Source organism: Agelaius phoeniceus, chromosome 8 (assembly GCF_051311805.1).
Source record: "Agelaius phoeniceus isolate bAgePho1 chromosome 8, bAgePho1.hap1, whole genome shotgun sequence".
Taxonomy (NCBI): Eukaryota; Metazoa; Chordata; class Aves; order Passeriformes; family Icteridae; genus Agelaius; species Agelaius phoeniceus.
In genome coordinates this window covers 19270889-19293038 of record NC_135272.1, presented here as the reverse complement: position 1 = coordinate 19293038, position 22150 = coordinate 19270889, and the positions used below count along the sequence as shown (strand labels likewise).

At 37.0% G+C, this 22150-nt stretch overlaps 1 protein-coding gene across 8 annotated transcripts in view; it reads right to left on the bottom strand.

The window, feature by feature from the left end:
• The window catches only part of VCAM1 (vascular cell adhesion molecule 1), a 41039-nt gene that overhangs the window by 1318 nt on the left and 17571 nt on the right, over positions 1–22150 (bottom strand). For 2 of the 8 annotated variants that reach the window (XM_077182165.1, XM_077182164.1), the window contains exons 2-7: positions 11382–11472; positions 5218–5496; positions 4222–4539; positions 3726–3998; positions 2831–3094; positions 2148–2411 (exon numbers count right to left, since the gene is read on the bottom strand). In XM_077182165.1, coding sequence (XP_077038280.1) covers positions 2148–2411; positions 2831–3094; positions 3726–3998; positions 4222–4539; positions 5218–5482 — 1384 coding nt within the window. In that variant the 5' untranslated portion in view covers positions 5483–5496; positions 11382–11472. The other 6 variants (XM_077182161.1, XM_077182160.1, XM_077182162.1 and 3 more) reach the window with 6 other exon arrangements.

Sequence of the window (22150 nt, the reverse complement as noted above, 5' to 3'; positions counted from 1 at the left end):
AAATTCATCCTTCAAGGGGAAGACCATGTTTTAAAAGTTCAATATTTAGATTTTCTGTGAAACACAACCTTCTCTGGATTAGTCTCGTTGTCCAAGCATGTGGACAGAAATGCAGCCAGGAATCACCTTTTTGTGGCCCTATCCTTAAAGCTACCACACCAACTCAACTAAGCAAGACAATGACAGCCACATTGAAAGGTGGTTAAAATACAGCTTGGTCTGACCAGGCTGTTTGGTTTGATTTTGGGTTAACCACAGTACTGCCATGCAAGGATCAACTATGAACTAGTTGTGCCCACCTTGATACAAATTTCACTAAAACATACAAAAAAAATAGGTTTAAGGCAATAGACCCAGCTATCTACAACAGCTATCTCAATCTCTGTAATGTTGTTCCAACCTCACTGAAAATATGGAGGACGTATATGCTTGTGTAATTTTTGATGACACTGCAGAGTATAAAGTTTCCATTCACTGATGGCAGAATAGTTTCTCCTGATGGGCTTTTTTTCAGGACCATCTCTGAGGGTGTATGTGCTACATGTAACAGTGGTATTTTCTACTTCTTTAACATTTTCTCATGGATATACTAACACATTAATATTTTGGAGAGGAACTGAAAGAAATTCAAGGTAGGATTTAGCAACAAACAGAAGTAGAATTCATGAGGCATCAGCAGCTTTTACATGCAAAATACGAATCCAGTTAATGGGCCCACTGTAGTAGTTCAGCCCACAGCTTTAGCCACTGCTCTGTCACCAGCTATCCTTCCCCACTGAAGCCAACAGCAGCTGGCAAAAAGAACATTTTATCAACTGATAGAGTATGTTGCATAACTTTTACATTATATGGAGCCTCTTCTTCTTTTCTTATTTCAAATTCACAGTTTATTTGTTTGAGTTCATGAAAGGGCACAGACCAACAAACCCAGAGGCTGATGCCCTCTTTCAACAGAAGAGAAATAGGAAAGGCAAAGGAAGGAGTCCTAGAACTGTTTGGTTTGTTTTTTTTTTCCCACAAGGTTTTGCAATTTTATATCCTGTTTTCAAAAGATGAAGTGGAAATACAAAAAAATTTGAAGCAGCAATTATTTTATGCATCTGCTATTTTGGACAGAAGTTTTCATTAGCATTAAGACCCTATCGCTTATGACAAGAACCTGTGCAACTCATGTCAGATTTTTTAAAGACAATTCATTCTTAATGAAACTGAAGATGTCACTCTGTGTAAAACAAGTCCTAGTATGAACTCTGCACAGCAGTTATATTAACTAACCTTTGACATACTATGTGTTGAGACTGCTCCCCCAGTTCATTAACAGTATGCATGTGTATTTTCCTGCATCCCTTAGCTGAGCCTTGTCTGTAGTATATTTGCTATCTAGTGTTTCAAGGGTTGTGAACCCATCACCAACTTTCTTTTACAGACTAGTCCTAAGAGATGTAACATCTGCAGATATGCAAGGAATAGTAACACTTTGTCCTTGCTTCGCTTTGCTTGAAGGAGAAATCAAAAGTGTATTTTTTGGTGCAGCTATAAAAATAGTAAAGAACAGGGAAGAGAGCTGAATTGGTGGCAGAAGTGATCCCTAAGCAAGACACTGTTGCTATGCAATAGGCAGAAGCAGCAGAGCTAAAGCAGAGAAGTCTGATTATTATTGAAAATGAAACTTCGCTATCATTCCAACTAAGTTGAGGAATCAGCATTTCTTGTAGCTTAAATGCAGCCTGTAAGAGCAGGAAACAGAGCTGGAGCTTAGGGAAGAAGCAAAGAGCTGTAATAGAGTGCTTCCACAGAGCAGCTTCAGCATGTACTGTCTCCTTGAATCTTTCCTATGCAAATATCCACTGATAGGCCTGCTTGGAAGGATATTTCCCTCCAGGCACTGCATATCCTCTTTACCTCATGCTTACACTTGGCAGTTGGAAGGAGTGATGGAAGCCCCACGACTTAAGAACTTTTCATAATCTATCTGTACTAAGGCAGACTTCACACTTCATTGTTTAAAGCTTCCTAAATCACTTAGTGATATTAGGGCCACCTTTTAACTCCACTGACATCAAAGACACAATTACCTCATTCTTCAAGAAGATCTGGACCTAAAATACATAAACCAAAAAACTTGTTTTCCATCTTGTTCTACAAACCTTGAACATATAATTCCACAGCTTTTTCTTCCTTGCCAAATTGATTATAAGCTTCACATTCATAAAGCCCCAGATCTTGACTTTTCAAGTTCTGTATAGTTATAGTTGCATTTTTAGAAATTTTCTCAGACTCCCCGGTGGCTTTCTTTTTCTTCCAGGAGATCACAGGAGCTGGATTACCAGAACTAGTACATTTCATTGTCACAGTTTCCCCTTCTTTAAGAGCAGCAGGGAAAACAGTGATCATTGTATTCTTTGGTCCATCTGAAAGAAGGAGTCCTACAGTTAATCATCACTGGATTTTTTAGAGATGGATCCAACATGTCCTATTGGATACTAGACTGTCACCCTCCCAAAGGAAATTTCTTTTTCATTCCCAAAACAAAAGTAAAGCACATGGTATCAGAGTTTCTGTACAAACCCTCCATAGCCCAGACATTCTAACCAAATGCTTCTAACCATGTAGATCAATTTCTCACTCATTCAGATCTCTACTAAAGACTGTCATCACATTAAAGATTTCATGACTTTGTTTTGTTCATCAGCACTGCTCCTTTCTTAGGGAAAAGCAGAGGACTGTGATGATTCTTTGTTCTCTCTTCATTTAATTTGGTGATTATATTTATTACTGAAGAACTAACTAATTATTTTTAAATGACTGGGAAAACTTTACACATACTTACATTTCACATTAAGTGTGATTTCACTTTTACTGTTCCCATACTTATTTTCTGCTACACATTCATAGTCTCCTCCATTTTGGAACATCACAGATGGAAGAAGAATACTCCTGGCACTAGAAGTCCCTATGTCTGCATTGTCAGATTTTCTCCTTAAAATTATCTTGGGAGGAGGGTTGCTTTCAGCAGAACATTGTATGGAGACATTTTGTCCTTCCTGAACGGTTGTAGAAGGTTCAATGGAGAGTTTTGTAATGACTGGAGCACCTGCATGACAAAAGAAAAGGCTGTTAGAGTAATGCAAAGGTCCTAAAGATGGAGAAGGTTTTAAGAAAGCATGAATTGCTTGCTCAAGAATCTGTTTATTTTGGTTTTGACCCCAGACTCAATCTAAGACTTTTAGCTCTGTCAAAAGAGTAGCAGTCAATCAGTCAATCAATCAATCAATCTCAAAATATTACAATAATATTATTATGTCCAAAACATTTTTACCATTAAATGCCTATTAAATTTAATGCTAATGACTAAAACTATTAGTTCAAAGAAGGAGACTGTGATGTCCTTTTGAAACTGGTATGCATATTACATTTCACAGAAATACCCTTGTGTGTGTGTCCCCACCACTTTCTCAGACTCTTTTGTGACTTTTAGTGTGGCATTGTGGGAAATGTACTGAACTGTGCATGCACAACAGCAGTACTGAGAGAATTAGCTGAAAATTAAATATAGAAAGAAAAACTACAGCACGTGAGAACCAGCCTTAAATTGAAGCTGAGTCCTGAATATGTAAAAAGGAAAGCCCCATATTTTCCTAATTTTCAGTGGTTCAGCATCCTCCAAGCTAACAGAGATCAGCCAGTTAGGTACTGGATAATACAAGTGAAACTCAGACTTGTACCTTGTATAATAATGTCCACAGTTGCTTCTTCTGTTTTATTAGTTACTAGATTGATTACTTCACAGCTGTACCGTCCTGAATCATTGAAATGGACACGGGGAATAAAAAGAACATTGTTTTTTATCAGATGCTGAATGCTTTCTTCAGCCAAATGTTTACGCCAAACTATTTGTGCTGGTGGGTTACTCTGAGTCACACAAGTGAGGTTCAGAGAGTCTCCTTCCATTGGGGAGTTGCCTGGAGACACAGTAATGGCAGTATTTTGTGGACCAACTGTAAGAAAACAAAAGGAAGACAAGATCAGTATGTAAATGAAGAATGATATGCACGGCTCTAACACTAGCTTTTCTAGAGGTACTTGTCACAGAATACCAAGAAAAAAAAGAAAAATACGTATCCCAGTAGCACAGTGGGATCATTTTTCCAGAATTAGTAAGATATTTTACTTGCAACTTTGAAAGCTGAACTAGCCAAAGCCTTGTACAAAAATACTTACAATTTACTTTAAGTTTCTGAGAAGATGTTCTTTCTTTGGGTTCAAAATCCATATCAGCAATTGGTAACCTGGCCACACAGGTAACCTCTTTCCCAGCATCTTCAGCCATGGGATGAAATGTATATGTCACAATTTTGGTCTCTGTATTTGTGCTGTCATCATCTGAAAAATCTTCCTTATGAAGAACATGTTCATCTTTCTTTAGGAGAACTTCCAGGTGATGAGAAGGATACACATCAGGAATTCTACAGATGACAGGGGCTGCTTCTCCAGCAACTAAGGATTGGCTGATCTCAATGACAGGATCACTGGGGAAAGCTAAAAGAATAAAATCAATTTCTTTAGACTAGCAGAGAAGAACAGTAGGGTCAACATAAGAGCAAGATCCAGACATCAAATATCTTGATTTTAGAGGTATTCAGAACATGACATTCTATCAACATTATTACAAGACATAACTTGATCTGAAGATCTACAGATCCTTTATCAGCAGTACATATACTACCAGGAAGTTTATTTGTACAATTGTTGAAACATGATCACAAAAGATTAGTAAGATTCAGCATGGCACCTAGGCAGTGATGCAGCTGCTTAACCATAGGCATTGAGAGCAATCCATGCACTAGTGCTATCCTGTTTTCTGTGCTGGTAGGTTTAGATGTTAAGAATTATTCTCCTGCAAACTACAAAGGCTTTGACTTTTATTTCCCTGTCTCTAGGAATGCATTCAGGCAGTGCACATTTTGGCTTTTAAGAATTACCAAAAACAAGAATAAATAATACTAGTACATACAATCTTCAATGCAGAAAGCAGAAAAGGGTTAAGAAAGTGTCCTGAACAGGTATATAAAGGAATCTCAGAAGGAAGTATATGTTGAGCTATAACACTCCTTATCCTTAGAATTAAAAGTTAACTGGTAACCGCAATATATAAAACAATTATTGAGTTTTCTATCAACATGTACTATTTAAAGAGAATTTTACATTTTTACTTACAGTAAAGTTCAACTTTGACACTCTTCTCCTTTTTCCCTCTCTCACCACATATGACAGTACAAAGATAAGAATGAGAATTCACAATGCCAACTGGATTCATAGTCAATGTAGAATATGTCCTGTGGTTGCTGACTTTTCCTCCAAGGGGGCTGTCCATCTGGGTTCTCCAAGAAAAACGTGGTGATGCACAGCCAGTAGTATTGCATGTGAGTATGAGTGTGCTTCCAATCTGTGCCACAATTCTCTCAGCAGGTATAATTTCCATTTCAAAACCTTTAACTACAAAAGGGAAAACACACATCAATTCAGCAGCTTTCTCAACTTTTATTTTCCTGTTTCTTCTCATGTTCTACTGTGACATGAGGTCTTTATGCTTCATTTCTTTACTTTATGGTTGTGTGAAAGTTAAACTAATAAAGCTCATACAGTGGTTTACATATTCAAAACACCCCATAAACATTGCTATTTTTGTCAAAGACAATACAGACTCAGATGACTGGCAGTTCTCACATATAAGATGGCATCAACCAAATTTAAATAAATGCATTGCCACAACATAACTTTTTTTATCAGGTGGATCAGATTCTAAAACTTTGTAACATTTGAGGGGAGAGATAACAGGTAGATAGCAAAGACATCAGCAGGAACACTTTCAACAGGACATTTAGTACCAAACTTGCTTGCTACTGTCAGGAATGACAGTAAAAAATCAACCATCCAGTGATATACTGCAGTTGTCTCCTAGACTATCTTTTAGCAAACTCAATAGGAAAACGACTGAGTCATTGCAGAGCACAGAAAAGCTCAAAGTAAATGTCAAAAAAAGCTTCCTGACATTTTGACAGGACTACTTAATTGACAGTTGTATTCACTGAAATGGAAAGGTAACTGAAGAAAAGAGAAATAAAGATCAAACAGTAAATTTTAGGTCAGTTTACACTTAACAAAGTTTAAAAAAATAAAACCAGCACCACCAACCCTCACCTTCCCCAACTTACCAGTCCTTAATATGCACAAAATTAATAGCACAGCCTGCCTTGCTCTTCCCATCTCCTTAAACATTTGTAATTGCTGTTACTGGATAAAGAAAGTAAATTCAAAAGTTTACTTTCTGTTTTCTGTGAAGAAGCACTGTGAGATCTTGCTGCTCTGCAACGGTTTGTTACAAGAGTTCCAGCTGGCTCTTTATAAAGGCTCTCCTTGGTGCAGAGTGGGAAATCCCTGGACGGGAAAATCCAGAGCAGGGGGGAAGAAAGCCAAATCGGGCGGTGTCCGTTGGCTCAGCGCCCTCTGCTGCTTTTGTGACAGCCCAGGAAAATAAATAGCAAAGCTTGTAAATACAGTGCCTACTACATTTGGAGAATTCTGTTTCAGATCTGATCTTGCAAACGACTGATAAAATGAAAGAATGTGCATAAGTCCAAGTAATTGAATGCAACGATATCTCAGATAAAAAGTTATTCAAATTTGTTTTTAATGGAAATATTTTTGTGGGATTGAGTTTTCAGAACAGTTCTAACAATGCTCAGCTCTGTAAACAACATTACATGACTCAGTACTTCCTTTGAAAACTGTGCTACCAGTTTCAGAGGTGTTGTTACTCATGTTCATAAGTACTTTTGATCTCTAAAAATGAAGAAATACATCAGATAACAGAAGTCTGGAGATCTGACTTAATCAGCTTGAATCAGACTCATACTCTTCAAATTAATGGAATTAATTAATATACCCAATGCCACTTTGCAGTGGATACACAAATCCAGTTTGGAATGTTTCTGAGGACAACACTTACTGGCTAATATGGCAGCGATGTTAGAAAAAAACGTAAAATAACACTTTCAGTGTTTAATTTTCAGTTGGAAAATGCTGTGAATGCAAAGAATGGATAAAGGTTTCTAAATCTCAGTTTATTTATTCAACTACTTAAGTAATTCAGGTACTACAGAGGGATCTGGACAGACTGATAAATTGGCTGAGGCCAATTGGATGAGGTTCAATACAGCAAAGAGCCAGGTCCTGCTCTTAGCTCACAGCAACCCCATACAGCACTACAGGCTTGGGGAAGAGAGGCTGGAAAGCTGCCCAGGGCAGAAGGACCAGGGGATGCTAACTGACAGCAGCTGAACCTGAGCCAGGTGTGCCCAGGGGCATCCTGGCCTGTATCAGGAGCAGTGTGGCCAGCAGCAGCAGGGCAGTGATTGTGCCCCTGTACTGGGCACTGGTGAGGGCACAGCTGGAGAGCCGTGCCCAGCTGTGGGCCCCTCACCTCAGGGGAGACACTGAGGGGCTGGAGCCAGCCTGGAGAGAGGCAGCAGAGCTGGGCAAGGGACTGGAGCACAGGGCTGAGGAGGAGCAGCTGAGGGAGATGGGAATAATAATAATAATAATAACAATAACAACAAATTAAAAATCCACTCCAAGACAATCCAAGAATTACCCAGAAGGCAATAAAACAGGGAAATCTGAAGCATCTGGAAATGCCTAACCAAAAGTCACTAAAACTAAAATTTAATGAAATTGCTACAGTGGATCCTACCATAATATTTTATTTTTATTATCACCATCATATTTTTTTTGTTAGAGGAGGATGAGGAGAAGGCAGAGAAGGAGGAGGAGGAGGAGGTGGAGAGGGAGGAGGAAGAATAAAACACTCCTAAGTGTCACAAAATGCAAGCAGTGTACTGTTCTAGAAGTACTGCTATCAATTCCAAAAATCCAAGAGCTATCCAGGATAGGAAATAACACTTCTACACAGTGTGATTTTACTGCAGAGAAAGGGGTCTTGTTGAAGGAGAGTGTACTCTCTCAGTTAAGTTACAAATAATTACTTTAAAATCATATTCAGAGAAAAGCAAGAAATGAAACTGTTCTGCTTGGACTGCTTAAATAATCATCAGAAGCTAAGCTAAAAGAGAAAGGGTGATATTTCCTTGTTTCTGGGAAATGAGTTTCTAGACGGAAAAAAAAATTAAACATAGGCGGACATAGCTGCATACTGGAAAGGTCTTAATCAAGTCCTTCATCAGATAACATGAAATAGGAAATAACTCTGATCCTGGTCTCAGTAAATTAAACTGTACAGCTGCCATGAACTTTACTGGAGCTGGATCCTTACCAGAGGGACTACTATTCTGAGTAATCAGACAAATTCAACTCAGAAAGTTCAGGTAAGAGCAGAGTTAGCCAACAAATATTGCTAAAGGAAGTACAAATCTGCCAAAAATTTAAACAGTTTTAAAAAACTTTCTCTTTACACATTTTCAAATGTAAACCTTCTATGTATTTAAAATAAAATATGTACATTACTGTTGCTCCTACTTCCCTCAGCATCAACCTCAAATAGGAAGATGGGCACCAAGTAGAGTTATTTTCAGAACTCTCTGTTCTGGCTATAAACAAAGAGAGATCAGCTGACAAGTTTTAGCACTTGACCTTGAGAGTTCAGATAATCTAGTTTTTTATTCAAACAGCACAGAGGAGGATGCTGGGGGTAAAACAGAGGATGCATCTACATCCACAGTGAGATAAGTATTATAGAACCAATTGGAAGAAATCTTGACACATGCAGAGTGCAATGAGGACTGGAATGAAACAAGTATTACAAGAATATTACTAAAGGCAAAAAAGATTAAAAGAATTAAGCCCTGGGATGTAACTACTAACACTGGAATGTTTTTCAATACATCTAGTAATCAAAGCAGACTTCTAGGGCTTTGATGGACAAACTAAGATAAACAATTATGTGTTGCAAAACAGAGTTTGGAAACACTGAACACAATTTTTGGCCCGGCATAAGAAAACACAAGCGTCCTTCAGGAAACTAAAATTTACATCAGATTTATCTGGAATTTAAGAAAATAAACCATTTCAGAACTGTGCTAATCATTTGCTTTAACTCCTACTTCTGCAATTCTATTAAATACCTATATGATGCATTTATTAGCTTCATCTAAGCAAAAGAGATAACAAGTTCTTGAAATGTTAATGAATTATTTGAACAAAATGCACGTTATCCAACATGTTAGTTATCCAATGTTTATACATCTTTTCCAGCATTTTTTCCTCCTGTCTTATGGAGGTTATTAGGGGAAAACTGAAAAGCCAACCTTTTGCAGAATCTGGACTCTTAAAACCTTCACCAGTGGTTTTGTGATTTATGGACAAGGACCTACGGTGAAGAGAGAGAGAAATTTCCTCTGTCCTTTTGACAGAGGAAATTTAAGAAAAAAGAAGGTAGAAGGAAACTCATCTGACCTGACATTCTGGTGAAAGGATGCAGCAAAATCTGACTCAACAGTTCTTTAGCCCCATATCAAAGAGGTGTTACAGCAAGTCCATACTTAGGTCCCCTGTTCAAACTGCAGCCCTCACACATCTCAGAAAATATTCTTGGGATGTGCACTGGGGGTATGAGTAAAGAAAGCCTCAAGTTCCAGATGCTTTACAGAAGCAGCTGGGATGAAAAGCTTCCACCCCACGCAAAGAGTGTCTGATACCTCTGCAGGATGGTCGTGCCTGAAGAAAAAGAGCCAGAGGACTGTGCTGTAAATGAGAACTAACCTCGGAGAGAAAACTCACTTCAGCAAAGAAGGAATGCCCTTCAGGCACCACATGCAAGGCAGTACCTTTAGTATGGTCATATCTTGATAAAGTAACTGAAAAAACATGAAACTGGAGGACATGTATGAAGACTGCTGATTACATGGCTAATACAGCAGGAAATGATCTGCCAGTCTCAATATTTTCAGTACTCAGTAACTTCAATAGCCTGCTCTATGGGTTATACACTGTCTCCTTCCTCAGAGCACCTGGACTTTTGGTTCCCAAAGCTGCCCCAAACTTTGCTTCTCCTGACTCTCTCCACCTGCTTTCTCACCACCTGACAATAATACAATCTCTGTATAGCCCCAGGAGGGGGAGGAGAGCATCACTGACTCCCTATAATTTTCATCTCCGGATGGGAAGGATGAGATCTACATGCATATCTATTTAAAGGGTTGTGTCTGTTTCAGGAATTGTAACTTTGTACCTAACTACAAAAAGAACACCAACGCATTACCCTGTAACCCACATCGCACCTCACAATTGTACTCCACATCTAACTTGTCATCTATTGCAAGAAGAAAAAGAAAAAGAAACATCTTAAGAAAGTTTCATTACCTGGTTCTTTCCCTTTTCTGGAATTTCTTAAATACCATATGTAAAAATAAATGCATCAACTTCCTCCATGATCTTTCTCAGGCACCAGCTTCTCAGTTAGGACACTTCCTGTCTGGTTAGTCTGAAGGCAACCAGAATCCACAAAGGTGCCAAATAAAATAATACAGAAGAGTGATAAGATGCATAGACTACAGATTAGCTAATTTCTTATTTTCTTCTATTCAGCAGCATTGTGCACTTCACAGAAAGAACAAAAATTTTATCTAATAATAAATAAAAGCCACTAGAGAAAAAAAGTCCCTATTTTTTATCCTAGTCTTCTGTTACTGGAAAAAATACATGCTTTGGAAATTCCAAACTTTATTTCTAAAAAACTGAAAGTATGATTTTAGTGGTGCTGGATCTAAAAATGAAATGAAACTGTTGGATAGTGTTGAAATCCACATACTTTAAGTGCCAAATGCTGTAATCCAAGCCAAACCTCATTAGTTTGGATAGCTGTGCTCCTGTTGTCTTCACAGTGACATAGTTAAAAATAAGTTTCCCTCCTGAAATATTACCTAGGCTATAACAAGAGTCAAATTCAAATATGAGCCTTGGAGTATTCAAAATCTCTTTGGGAATTCTGAAGTAAGACTTCAGATTCACTTTTATTTTGATCTGAATATAGCAAGGCATATCAAAATAATTTGTTCTCACTGGAGAAAACAACAAAAAAAACCCCCGACAAAACTAATTCAAAATGGACAGAGTGAAAAATAGAGTGGGCTTTGGGTCAACATGCAGATGATAGCTAGAACTTAGGACATGGCAAGGTAAAGTCAGATGAAAACATTTAAGAAGGAATATGAGCAAGTTACTTAATTCCCCCAACATTCCACAGGAAATTCTAATACCATTAAATCTTGTTGTGTACTTTATTGAGGCCAGTGTTTCATATGGTCAGAAGAAGTTTATCAAGACAGTGGCAGAGAACTTTTTGACCAAGCTTTCGTATTACTCACCAGCAGCAGCTCTGCAATGCCCTTGTTCATTAGTCACTTCCCTGTTTGCCACATCCTTCCTGCTCTTCAATCATGAGGTACATGGATGTCCCTATGAACCAAGACAGAAAAATGAATGATGAAAGCAAGATCTATAACAGACCATCGTACCTGCAAGAAATGCAGAACTTGGATTCTCCTACACTGGCCACTGAAAAGTGCACTGCTACTAATGGATTATCCTTCAACTTATCTTCCAGAATATATTCTTTTTTATTCTCTTACAATGGTTCATATTCTGAAGTACTGTGCTTGGCTGGGTATTTTTGCTGCCTTGTGTTTATAGAATGTTATCTTTATTGTCCCCCAGTGGACTGGCTCACTAACAGGTAGAAATATTACACAGATGTCAGAAAGGAATTAAATGACTTAACTTTGCAGAATTCAAGATTCATAATTTTTAAATCTTCCATATAGGTAAGAATTACAGAGATTGCTCAGTTTATTTTATTAATTTTTTTTAAGATACACACAAATTAAATCTCTTTTTTACCTAGATTTTGTTACACTCCCCTCTCTGGAAATGGACTGAAAGTCCTGAAGAAACTGACCTTCCAAATAGAAGCAACTGGGAATGAACCTATTTTTACTTCCATCAAGCCAAAATGACAAGTATTCAAGAGAAAGCATTTTGCAGTAGCAAAATATGTACGTTTGTGTGTCTGTACACATACTGATAAATCAAATAATGCTTGAAACCAGTTGCAACTCTATTAAGGGACTGGCACCCTGCTTTTGTCTCTGGAATGCGCTCTACCCTAAATAAAAAACATACTGTTTTGTCACTTGGACTATTTCTCTCTCTCCTTTCTTTCCCCCAGACAGTTAGGTATCATAACTGCTTTGTTTGTTAACACTTCCACAAAAGGAATATAGCAAAGTAGGAGTGGCTAAGTGATAAAAACCATAAGCAGCTGAATTTTTCTTGACAGACAAGGGTAAGAAAGATGAGAGTTAATGGAATTTATTTCCCCTTCCCAGACAATTACTTGGCCAGGCATCAAAGCCCCAGCCCTTGTAGTCTGATACAGACAACCGAGCAAGAATGGCTTTCATAGTTGTGTCACCTTTTATCACAGACCATGTTACACTCTAGTGATAAGAGAGGCAACTTGAGAAATGTGTCACATGTTTGAAATTGCTCTCTGGCAGGATGAAACTCTGTACTGAATTAGTATGAGAAATAACTGACTTCCAACATTCTGATACTTCTTAGCCAAGGATCTCTCCAGAAATTTCCCAAGAACTGTATGTGAATATCAAATAATAAGTAACAGATGGTTTAATGACCCTCTTGGTTGGAAAAATTTTGCATTGTTTGACTTAATTTCTTACTATAGTTAGCTCCACACCATGAGGAATGGATATTGGCAGCCCACTTTCAACAGCTCAGCTCCAGGCAAACCTACAAGGGTCACTTGCAGCTGAATGAAATAACCATTGACTAAGTGAGATGACCATGCACCTACTGCCAGGGCTTTCACTTAGAAACTGGGACATCCTAATGGGAAAGGGAACAATTCTGTGCAACCCACAGTTTTCTACAGATAAAGAAGACATAAATGTTTCATAAGCAGTGTTGAATCCTTTTGTGGATCAAGGATCAACCAGTTAAGTTCTCATAGGCTCATGAGCTCGAGATGAATCTTACCTCAGGAGTGCCTTTCAGTACCCAGGATATCAGCAGCATGGTGACTTGGATCTGCAAGACCATCAGGCTCCAGGCACAGGAACTTCCCCAGATGTATGAGGGTGAATTCATTAAGATTTTGAGCAAATATTCCTACACCGAGTCTCCAAGATTATTTGAATGAATGTAATACAAACATCTCACACTAAAAAGAAATGCATTCTAGGAATTCTCTATTATTGATTTAAAGTGTTTTATATAAACCCATCAGCCTGTAAGTGATTTATCATTACTTTCTATGATACTGATTCACTGATTCACCTGCTATGGCACTAAGATCCAGCTGCTGACTTTTGCTTTTCTTGCACTCTTGTGTGTCTTGTGCCATGACTATTGAATTTTTGTGGCATGAAGAGATTTTCATTCTACCTCTAAGGTCAGCATATGGATCCTACTGTAGCTCATGGTTTCACAAAATGTGCTGTTACATAGCAAATATGGTCTATCAACAATTTAGGATCTCAGACAATTTAAGAAAAATTGTTTCACTTTATCCCACATATTGTATTTATTAATGGGAATATTTATTTTAAATTTATTTTTCTAATTCAGTAATTGGAAAATTAATAAATAAAAATTATATTTAAAGATTACGACAAGATTTTCACATTAAACTTAAAGGAGGACAAATTTTCAGGTCAAGTCTATAGTACAGAATGATTACAAGAATGAAATTTATCACAAGATTGAAAAGTAAGCAGTGTATATGTTCAAAACTCCATATCTACCCAGGAAGAAAGCAATTACTAAATTAATCTGCACTCTTTACTAGTTCCTACTAGCTCACCATATTCCTTTTTTAATAAAAGAAACAACTGCTTTCTAATTTTTTAAGGGATTATAGAGTTGATAAATGCTACTAATTTAGTCTAAAGCTGCAGCTGGTTATAAAGATGAATAAATGAGAAGATGACAATCCTGCACAACATTCCTTGTGAAGTTAGTTTTGGTTTTGTGAATCATCTGTAAACTTACCTTGATCTTTTATTTTCTTACTCTTTCTAACAAAATCTAATGTTTCAATTAATGCATTTCATATCATGGCACTAAGCCATTTTCATAAGGATTTCTATAATGTGCCATTTAAGATTCAGTTTATCCTTCCGAGGCTGTTTTAGACAGAAAATTAAAGCAAAAACTCAGACAACCACATTAGTGTTTTGACTGGCAAACACAATTACCTATGGGACTTGAGTACTAATAGCACTTTTCTGGCACATAGCTGTAAAGCAAACCATTGTGAATAACTGGAAATCCTGTCAGGATCTAATTAGAAGAAATAGGGCAAAAAAACAAGTGAGAAGTTGTCTGTGACTTCTTGGTAATCTCATGATTATGGAGTGACATCAGTTGCAACAATTTCATAGTAACTCCTTAAAGTCGCTGAGGGTTAAACACAGTGCAAGCCTAGCTTGATACGTGCTTGGAACTTCAGTTTCTCCTTGGCTGTAATTGCTGTGTCTCAAAGCAAGGCCTGTGCATTATTCAGAGAGCTCTCTGGAGCTCATGGAATGTCAAGAGCCTGCAGGGAAAGCGAGTGTGGCCTGGATTGTCACAACTGGGTTTCCAACACACAGAAGTGTTCAGTAACAGTGAGAGCAGCTTGATGCTTCCCATATGAATATGCAGGAACTACCCAGGAGCCCAAGGCAGCTTTCAAATCTTGCTGTTAAAGAGAAATGAAATCTGCGATTCCTGCCAGTGTAACAGTGCTTTACACAGAGATAAATTTCACAGGTTCTTCTCTGAGAAACTTACTAGTCAAGGTATGAATGAATGCCAGACTCTGTCACAAATTCATTTGTAAAATTTCCAGGGCCCACAAATTAGGAGGCTATTTGAAAGATTGTTAAAACAATTTCTTTTAAATATCATAAGTTCTTTCTATGCTAAAACTTAAAATCTTTCTCAAAAAACTAGGAATCACTTACAATTGCTCCACAAAACACAATAAATAATGCAAATAGATAAAAGAACAAAAACTGGAAAAAATGGTAAACGGGAAGTAGGTATTGAGGAAAATTCTGAAAACATTATTGAATAGTCTTGCTTCAGTATCTCATGTATTTCAGGAAAATTTTTTTCTTATGAAGTAGCTCAAATGAAAGGACAAATGGTGCTAGCACGTAGAGTTAAGATAAAAAATATTATAAACAATATTCCTATTCCCTTATTATTATTTCCACATATTACAAAACACATTGCATGTTTTGCATTGGAGGCTATACTTTCTAATTTCTTTTGCCAAAAGGAAACTTTTTCATAATTAAGTGCTGCTGCTGTTTCTCCCTCACATTTAGAACTATTTGTTTATTATCTTTTCCAGTGTATATTAAAAGAAACACAACTGTACACCAAAGCATTTGACATGTCTGCTTTTGCAGGAGAAAGACTGTTTTTCTATTTAATTCAATATTCCTCTAAACCTTGGTAAGAATAAAGGAAAGTAGTCCAGAAGCTGCCTAGTACCTGAGATCTAACTCCTATTCCCCCATTTCCAGTCTTTTGGGACTGAAATCCGGTTTGGATTTGCTCATGAGTGTAGTTGTTACAAGGAGATGGAGATGGACAGAATATACCTACAGTGGATGAGTCAGAATTTTTTCAAGCCAGAATCCCATTCCTGACGCAGGCCAAAAGCAGATTAAAAGATAAAATCTTGAGAATGGTAGAAGCACAAATGATACAGTTGCTTAAACATTGACTCAGAAAGAAATGGTCTGCATTGAGTCTGTGGTTTTGGGAACATAATTCAATATAAGAAAAATCCTATGAGCAAATGAAATTTGAGAAATATCTAAGAGATTTGGAAATACAACTTTACAGATGTATTTCTAAAGCTTGCAGCCTTTTAAAACTTATCCTAAACAGCATAGAAAAATATAAATTAATAGTATTAACTAACACTATTGCAATTAGAACAAGGAATCACCTGCTCTGTTCTGCCACTCTTAAACCAGCTCTGCTGCTTTATTTTCCTCTTGCACTACTGCAAAACCCTTTTCTCCTGCAACTTTAAAATAATCTCTGTCATTTCTGAATCTAGAATGCCACTGAACTTTATCAACTGAGCTCTTCTTAACATCCCAGCATTGCACAGAGCCTCTGTCAAAGTTTTGAGCTGTCCCACAGCTGTTGCTGCCTGCCAGTGCACTGCTCTGAGGCTCTCTCAGTCCTGTTAGCACAGTTTGGCTGTGTCACCATCTGCTGACTTTGCACTACAAGTGTCACAGAGCTGCCTGTTGGCACCCACCTGTAAACATAAGATTTTCCCAAATTAACCACACCACTTCTTACTTAGGTTTGCATTCTGGCTTAGTCTAAAGCCCAAGGGACTCAAACAGAGATTCTTCAAGATACACTTTCAGACTTTGCATTGTCCTCTTCAGCTATGTAATGACTTACCAAATGATTTTTTAACCCACATTTACTAACTCTGCAAACTGGAATGACTGAAAGGCTAGGGAGCTGCTTTGCTTGCTTCTTTGCAAGCCCAGATTGGTATAACTGAAGTCATAAGGAACATGATAATTCAGAGAGCTCCTGCTATGCTGGGCTGCTCAGCCCAGGGCTCAAGGGCAAAGCATGGATGTAGTTCAAAAGGCTGTCTTTGCCACAGCACAAAAATTTGCAAATTTTATCACAAGAATATATATCTTTACTTGAAGAGTGGAAGTTACCTTTGTACAACAGCTTGAAAATCATGTCAAAACTGATCTCAAAATTCAAAGTCGTTTCAAATGAAATATATTAAATAGTAAATCTCTAATACATATCATCAAAATCACTTTTCTTTCTGTGGTGTTTCTTCCTACTCTCCTCTTGGGAGGAAGTTGGCACTTTTCATTATAGAAGCATCTATTATCTCTCTTTAAACATTTCCCAATTTTAGCAGAGAAGACTCCACCTTCTTCCAATACACAATAAACAAAACCTTTCTAAAGCCCTTTTCAAAATCCCAAAGTTGCACATGGGATAAAGAAAGAAACAGGATGTTAAAGTAAATTACACAAAAATAGGAAGAAGGTTGTTTATGAAATGGCAACCAGAGTCCTGACATATACAGTATTCTCACTGTTTTTTCCTTTGCCATAAGTTTTCTGACCCTTCTGGTTTTTTGTTTTGCTTTGTTTTTTTCTGGTTGATTTATTCATCAGCTTTTTCTATCACTATGGCAAAGGCAAATATCCTCTGGAAGGAAGACATTTTCCCTCCTCCACGCTTCCTCTGGTACACAGAAGAAAGAACATCGATTTATTATCCTGCCAAAGTTGGCCACCTGGACAGACACCCATCATTCTCAGAACAGAAATGCAGGACTAGTGCTCTGGCAAAATCTGCCTGACGAACAAATAATTTCCCACATTTGCCTTTACTGTAGGTCCAATGTCTAACTTACAGCAATAGTCAACAGCAGTGGCTTCAGTAGAAGATGGAGACTGCTCATAACTGGCAAAATTCACTGCACAGTTCTTTAAATAATGTCCTTATTTGCTGAGATCATGTCTCCTTATTTGAAGTATGACTTCCTTCTTTAGCCTGTCTCACTTTACTGCAATTATTCCTTCAACAGCAAAAAACCACAAAATTGTTTTAAAAGTCAAAAACCATTCAGAATGAACAATGCATACAAACACTGGTAAATACTGGTGCATATAAATTTGCCTAATTTGAACATTTTATCTCTGAAGGCAGGAAGAAACTTCCCAAAAGTTTCCCACCTACAAATTATCATGTAATCAGATCATATCAGTTTCAGGAATCACATACTTAAATCAAGGAAATACAAAGCACTAACTGGAAATGAGAAGAATTCTCTCTTATTAAATCACAGTTGATGCTAATCTTCAGATTAAAAAAGTAATCTTCCTCATTTCATCCATGCTGTGATATTTATAACATTTGAACAGCCTATATTTAGTCTGTGACCTTTACATTTGACCTTTAATTGAAATAAGTTATAGAAAAGCATATTAAAAGACATTTTTTTAAAAAAAGGAGTTTAAGGTTTATTTAGTGATTTATATATATACTGCACATTACTCATGAAAATGTCTTCTGTACTCTACCTTTATTAAAGGTACATAAACATGAATTTGTTTTCTGGTGCCACAAAAATGCTGTATCTGCATCTATTTTGCCAGGATTAAGACTCATTTTAACAATGAATTTATTAGTCCTATTCTCCACACAACAGGGAATTTATAGCTTAAATCATGTCAGATATATTGAAATCTCAGTTAATTTAAAAATGTTTATCTCAATTTGTGGGTGAATGGCAATATCACCAAGTTGTTTGCATGCATAAAAGCAGAGGCCAAGGACTACTCTTTCTGATGGAAACTGTCATTTGACTTGTTTAATAAGCTCAAAGGAAATGAAAAACACTGTGAATGAACTACACAGGAAAGTTTAAGACTTATCTGTAGTAGCAAAAGGAGAGAAAATGCCTCTGTATTCCAAGTTCTATTGGAATCCTTCTAGGCAACTCAAATGTTGAACAATGTATCTATATGCTGAATTACATCAATCTTCAAAAGTACTGCATTCCCTAGAGGGCAGATAAAATCCATATACAAGCAATTAGGGAAGTCATTCTCAATTTCAGTTCTCTCTCTTTAAAAAATGGTTGAAAAATATTTTTAATTGAAAACTAATAAATATTCACCCATCTCTTTTGATTTTGATGTAACTGTCATGTGTGTTCTCCAGCAGAACACAGAATTCATCTCCCTGAGGCAGGCACTCAATTGCTTTCAATATCCTGGCTGACTTCTCCTTGTGAAAATATTCTCTTTCTTATCATATTATTGTACTTGGGGTCTTTTAGTTTATATTCTCGTCATATTTTTATAAATGTCTATTACCATTGTCATGTAGTAAAGCATCAGAAATAATAATAGTAATAGTAATAATAATAATAATAATAATAGGGGGAGAAATCAAGGCAGTTGAGAGGCACTACAATTTCTTATTTGCTTCTCTATGGAGAAATGTGTGACCAGAATGATTTGGTCATACAAACATCCATGAGTCTTCCCTAATGAGGGCCCTGTAAATTGTGCCACCAATCAGGTATTGGAAGTTCATAATTTGCAATAAATTCAGAAAATTATTGGCAAGGATTAGCACTAGCCATTGAATTTTGATTCTTTTGGGCCAATTCAATGAGCCTTTTCTTCCTTTGGAAGGACTTCAAAATTATGAATGACTGCCGAGAAAAGCAGCCTTTGCTAGGAAGAAGCAACACAATGCACTAGGTCAGTGGAAGTTCCCCTCTGAATTTATTTACACACAGCCTTTTAGGGAGCAAAGGGAGGGAGGGCCTTCCATCTGAAATAATAAACCCCAACTGTGTTACAGAAACCTATGGTTACAGAAATACAGGCATTCACACAATTATGTTAAAGACCATTAGGTGCTTCTGCAGTCTCCACCCTGAAATGGTTTCCTGTTTTTTAAAACCTAGCTACTGATCTAAATGCTAAAAGATTTGCTTTAATTCAGCTCATCTCATTACTGCCCCTACATCCTGTTTGTAAATCTGTCATTGAAATTAAGCTTTCATCCAGCTGTGAAGCCTGTCCAAACTGACAACTGTTCCATGCCAAACTAGAACCTGGTGTCAACTTTCTTGAGATAAGAGCCTGTCTTCTCATTTTCACTGTGGGATACCTCATGTGTCTGAGATCCTATGGGAATAATTAAAAGCCTTAAAAGGGAAAACTGAACCACTGAACTAAACTCATCTTCTAGTTCTTGAGGAATTTGTTCATACAGCTATAGGGTTAGTTATAGACTTCAAAAACACTCATTAAAACCATAAAGATACATTTACAGAAACACAGCTTCACAGGATAAAAGCAATTAGTCACGGATCAAATACTGTTAATAAAATGGAAGTGCTTTGTACTTCCAAACTTGTTCTAGTGAAGATGACTATTGATCAAAACACTTTCTTAGAAACTCCCACATCAATAGCTATATGTAGAAACAAAAAAAAATTACATAGTCAAATCTGTATTGACATCATTTGATTAAACAAAATCCTTCTCAGGGTCCCTTCCAAGGCATATCTCTGTTCTAGCCCATTTTCTCTCTTGGAAAACAAGAGACAGAACCAGGTTTCTAAGAAACCTGGAGAACAGATGTTTAGGAAGTACTGTCCTTCCAGGTCATGCCAAAGATCTTAGAAGACTTTCAAATTACCTCAGATATTTTTATCTTGTAAAATATGAATTCTCTAAATAAAGATGTGAAATAAGAGTTTCTCAAGAATCTCTTAATTTGCTTAGCATATTGTTTTTCCTTGACATCTCAAGCAATAGTTTTCAAAGTCCAGGCTGCAACAGCATGAAATCCACTTGGACCTGCACTCCTGCATTACTGCACTGATCTGATTTTCAGAATTTCAGGAGACCTCCACATTCCTCAAAAAAAAAAAAAAAAAAAAAAAAAAAAATCAGAAAATACAGAGCCTCACCAGTCCTCACTCATTATCCTTACAGTTCACAAGATAAAGCACATTGATGGGAATTACTGTATTTTTCTTAGAAAGGCTTTTTGGCTTAGAGATAACTTCTGGAAATTTAGATTATTTTGAAATTGTCCACACTCTTAACTCCACTTGATGGTGTAAATTTTCTATACTACCAACATCCTTAAAAATCACTACAGAATCATGTCCTAGATAAAATCTGAAAATACTTGATGTCCCTTTTGATATTTTAAATTTTTTTTCAATCTGTTAAGCTTTGAATCATGGTCATTTACTACATACATGAATGCCTGTGTACTTCCATATTTTACAAATACAGCAGAAAATGTGTTTTACACTTCTTGCTCATTTAACCATATTGAAGTTTAAAACGATTTCACCAGTATTTTAGCAAATCTCATGAAAAACAGACTGGTCACAGCAAAGTCCCCGGTAGATGTCATGGTATAAATGCTACCCTTATAAAATAATTTTTAATATCTTGCATCCAAAAACATATAGTTGACATGCCTTATTTTAAGATGTTCCTTACAACACTCTCAACTCTGTGAATTTTTACTTTTAATTCTTTTTTTTTACCAAAAACTTCAGTTATTTCCAAATGGAATTATTATCCAAGTATGGTGCATATGCCATACACACCCGCCATGAATCCTTCAGATCAAATAAACCTCAGCCTCAGCTCTTGCTTGCCCGTGCCCAGGATAGTCTTGAATGCACCTGCATTGCAGCTCAGCAGCACAGCTGGGCTGCTGGAGCTGCATTCCCATGCTCTCTGGCAGTGTGACATGCTATGAAGGAATTTTTGCAATGAGATACTTTATTTAAAATTGCTATTAAGGTTGTAAATCCACATGCTATAAAATGGGAAAGAAGATAATTGAAGTTTGTATGTTTGTATGTTCCCACATATGTTTTTTCCCCCCAGGAAACCTTCTGTTTCTATACTGGGAGAGATTAATTGATTGTGGTAAGAAGTGAAGGATTGGACTATAAAGGAGACTCTTTGTTCCTGCACTTTGTCTCATTTTGCCACAATTAAAGTTACCGAACATTGCCATTTGCCTAATTAAACTAGTAAGGAATGCTCATTACTCTGAAAATTCAGGTGCTTAACTTAGGCAATCAAAGTGAATAGAGTTGAAGTGCTCCAGAGAAGTGGTAGAAAACATCAATAAATTAATCAGTGGCAGTTGTCTTTCATGTTTTGGTGATCTACATCAAGCATGTTGGCCTAGGTACAATATAAACACACACATTGATTTCAGTACATCTATTATATTCTGAATAAGCTGCAAGGGAGGAGAAGGTTTTTAAATCCTGTTACTACTAGGAATTGCTGTAATATCGTCATGACTGTGAGGAAATGCTTTGAGATTACAGACTAAAAAAAGAAGACATAATAACAGAGCTACAGAAAAAAACTGCTTTAGGACATACACAGCTCCTAAACTTTTTTTACATAAGAAGTAAGACTCATTTTGTCCCATTTCCTACATCCATAACCACTTCTACAAGGAAGACCTAGATCCTCACAGCAAT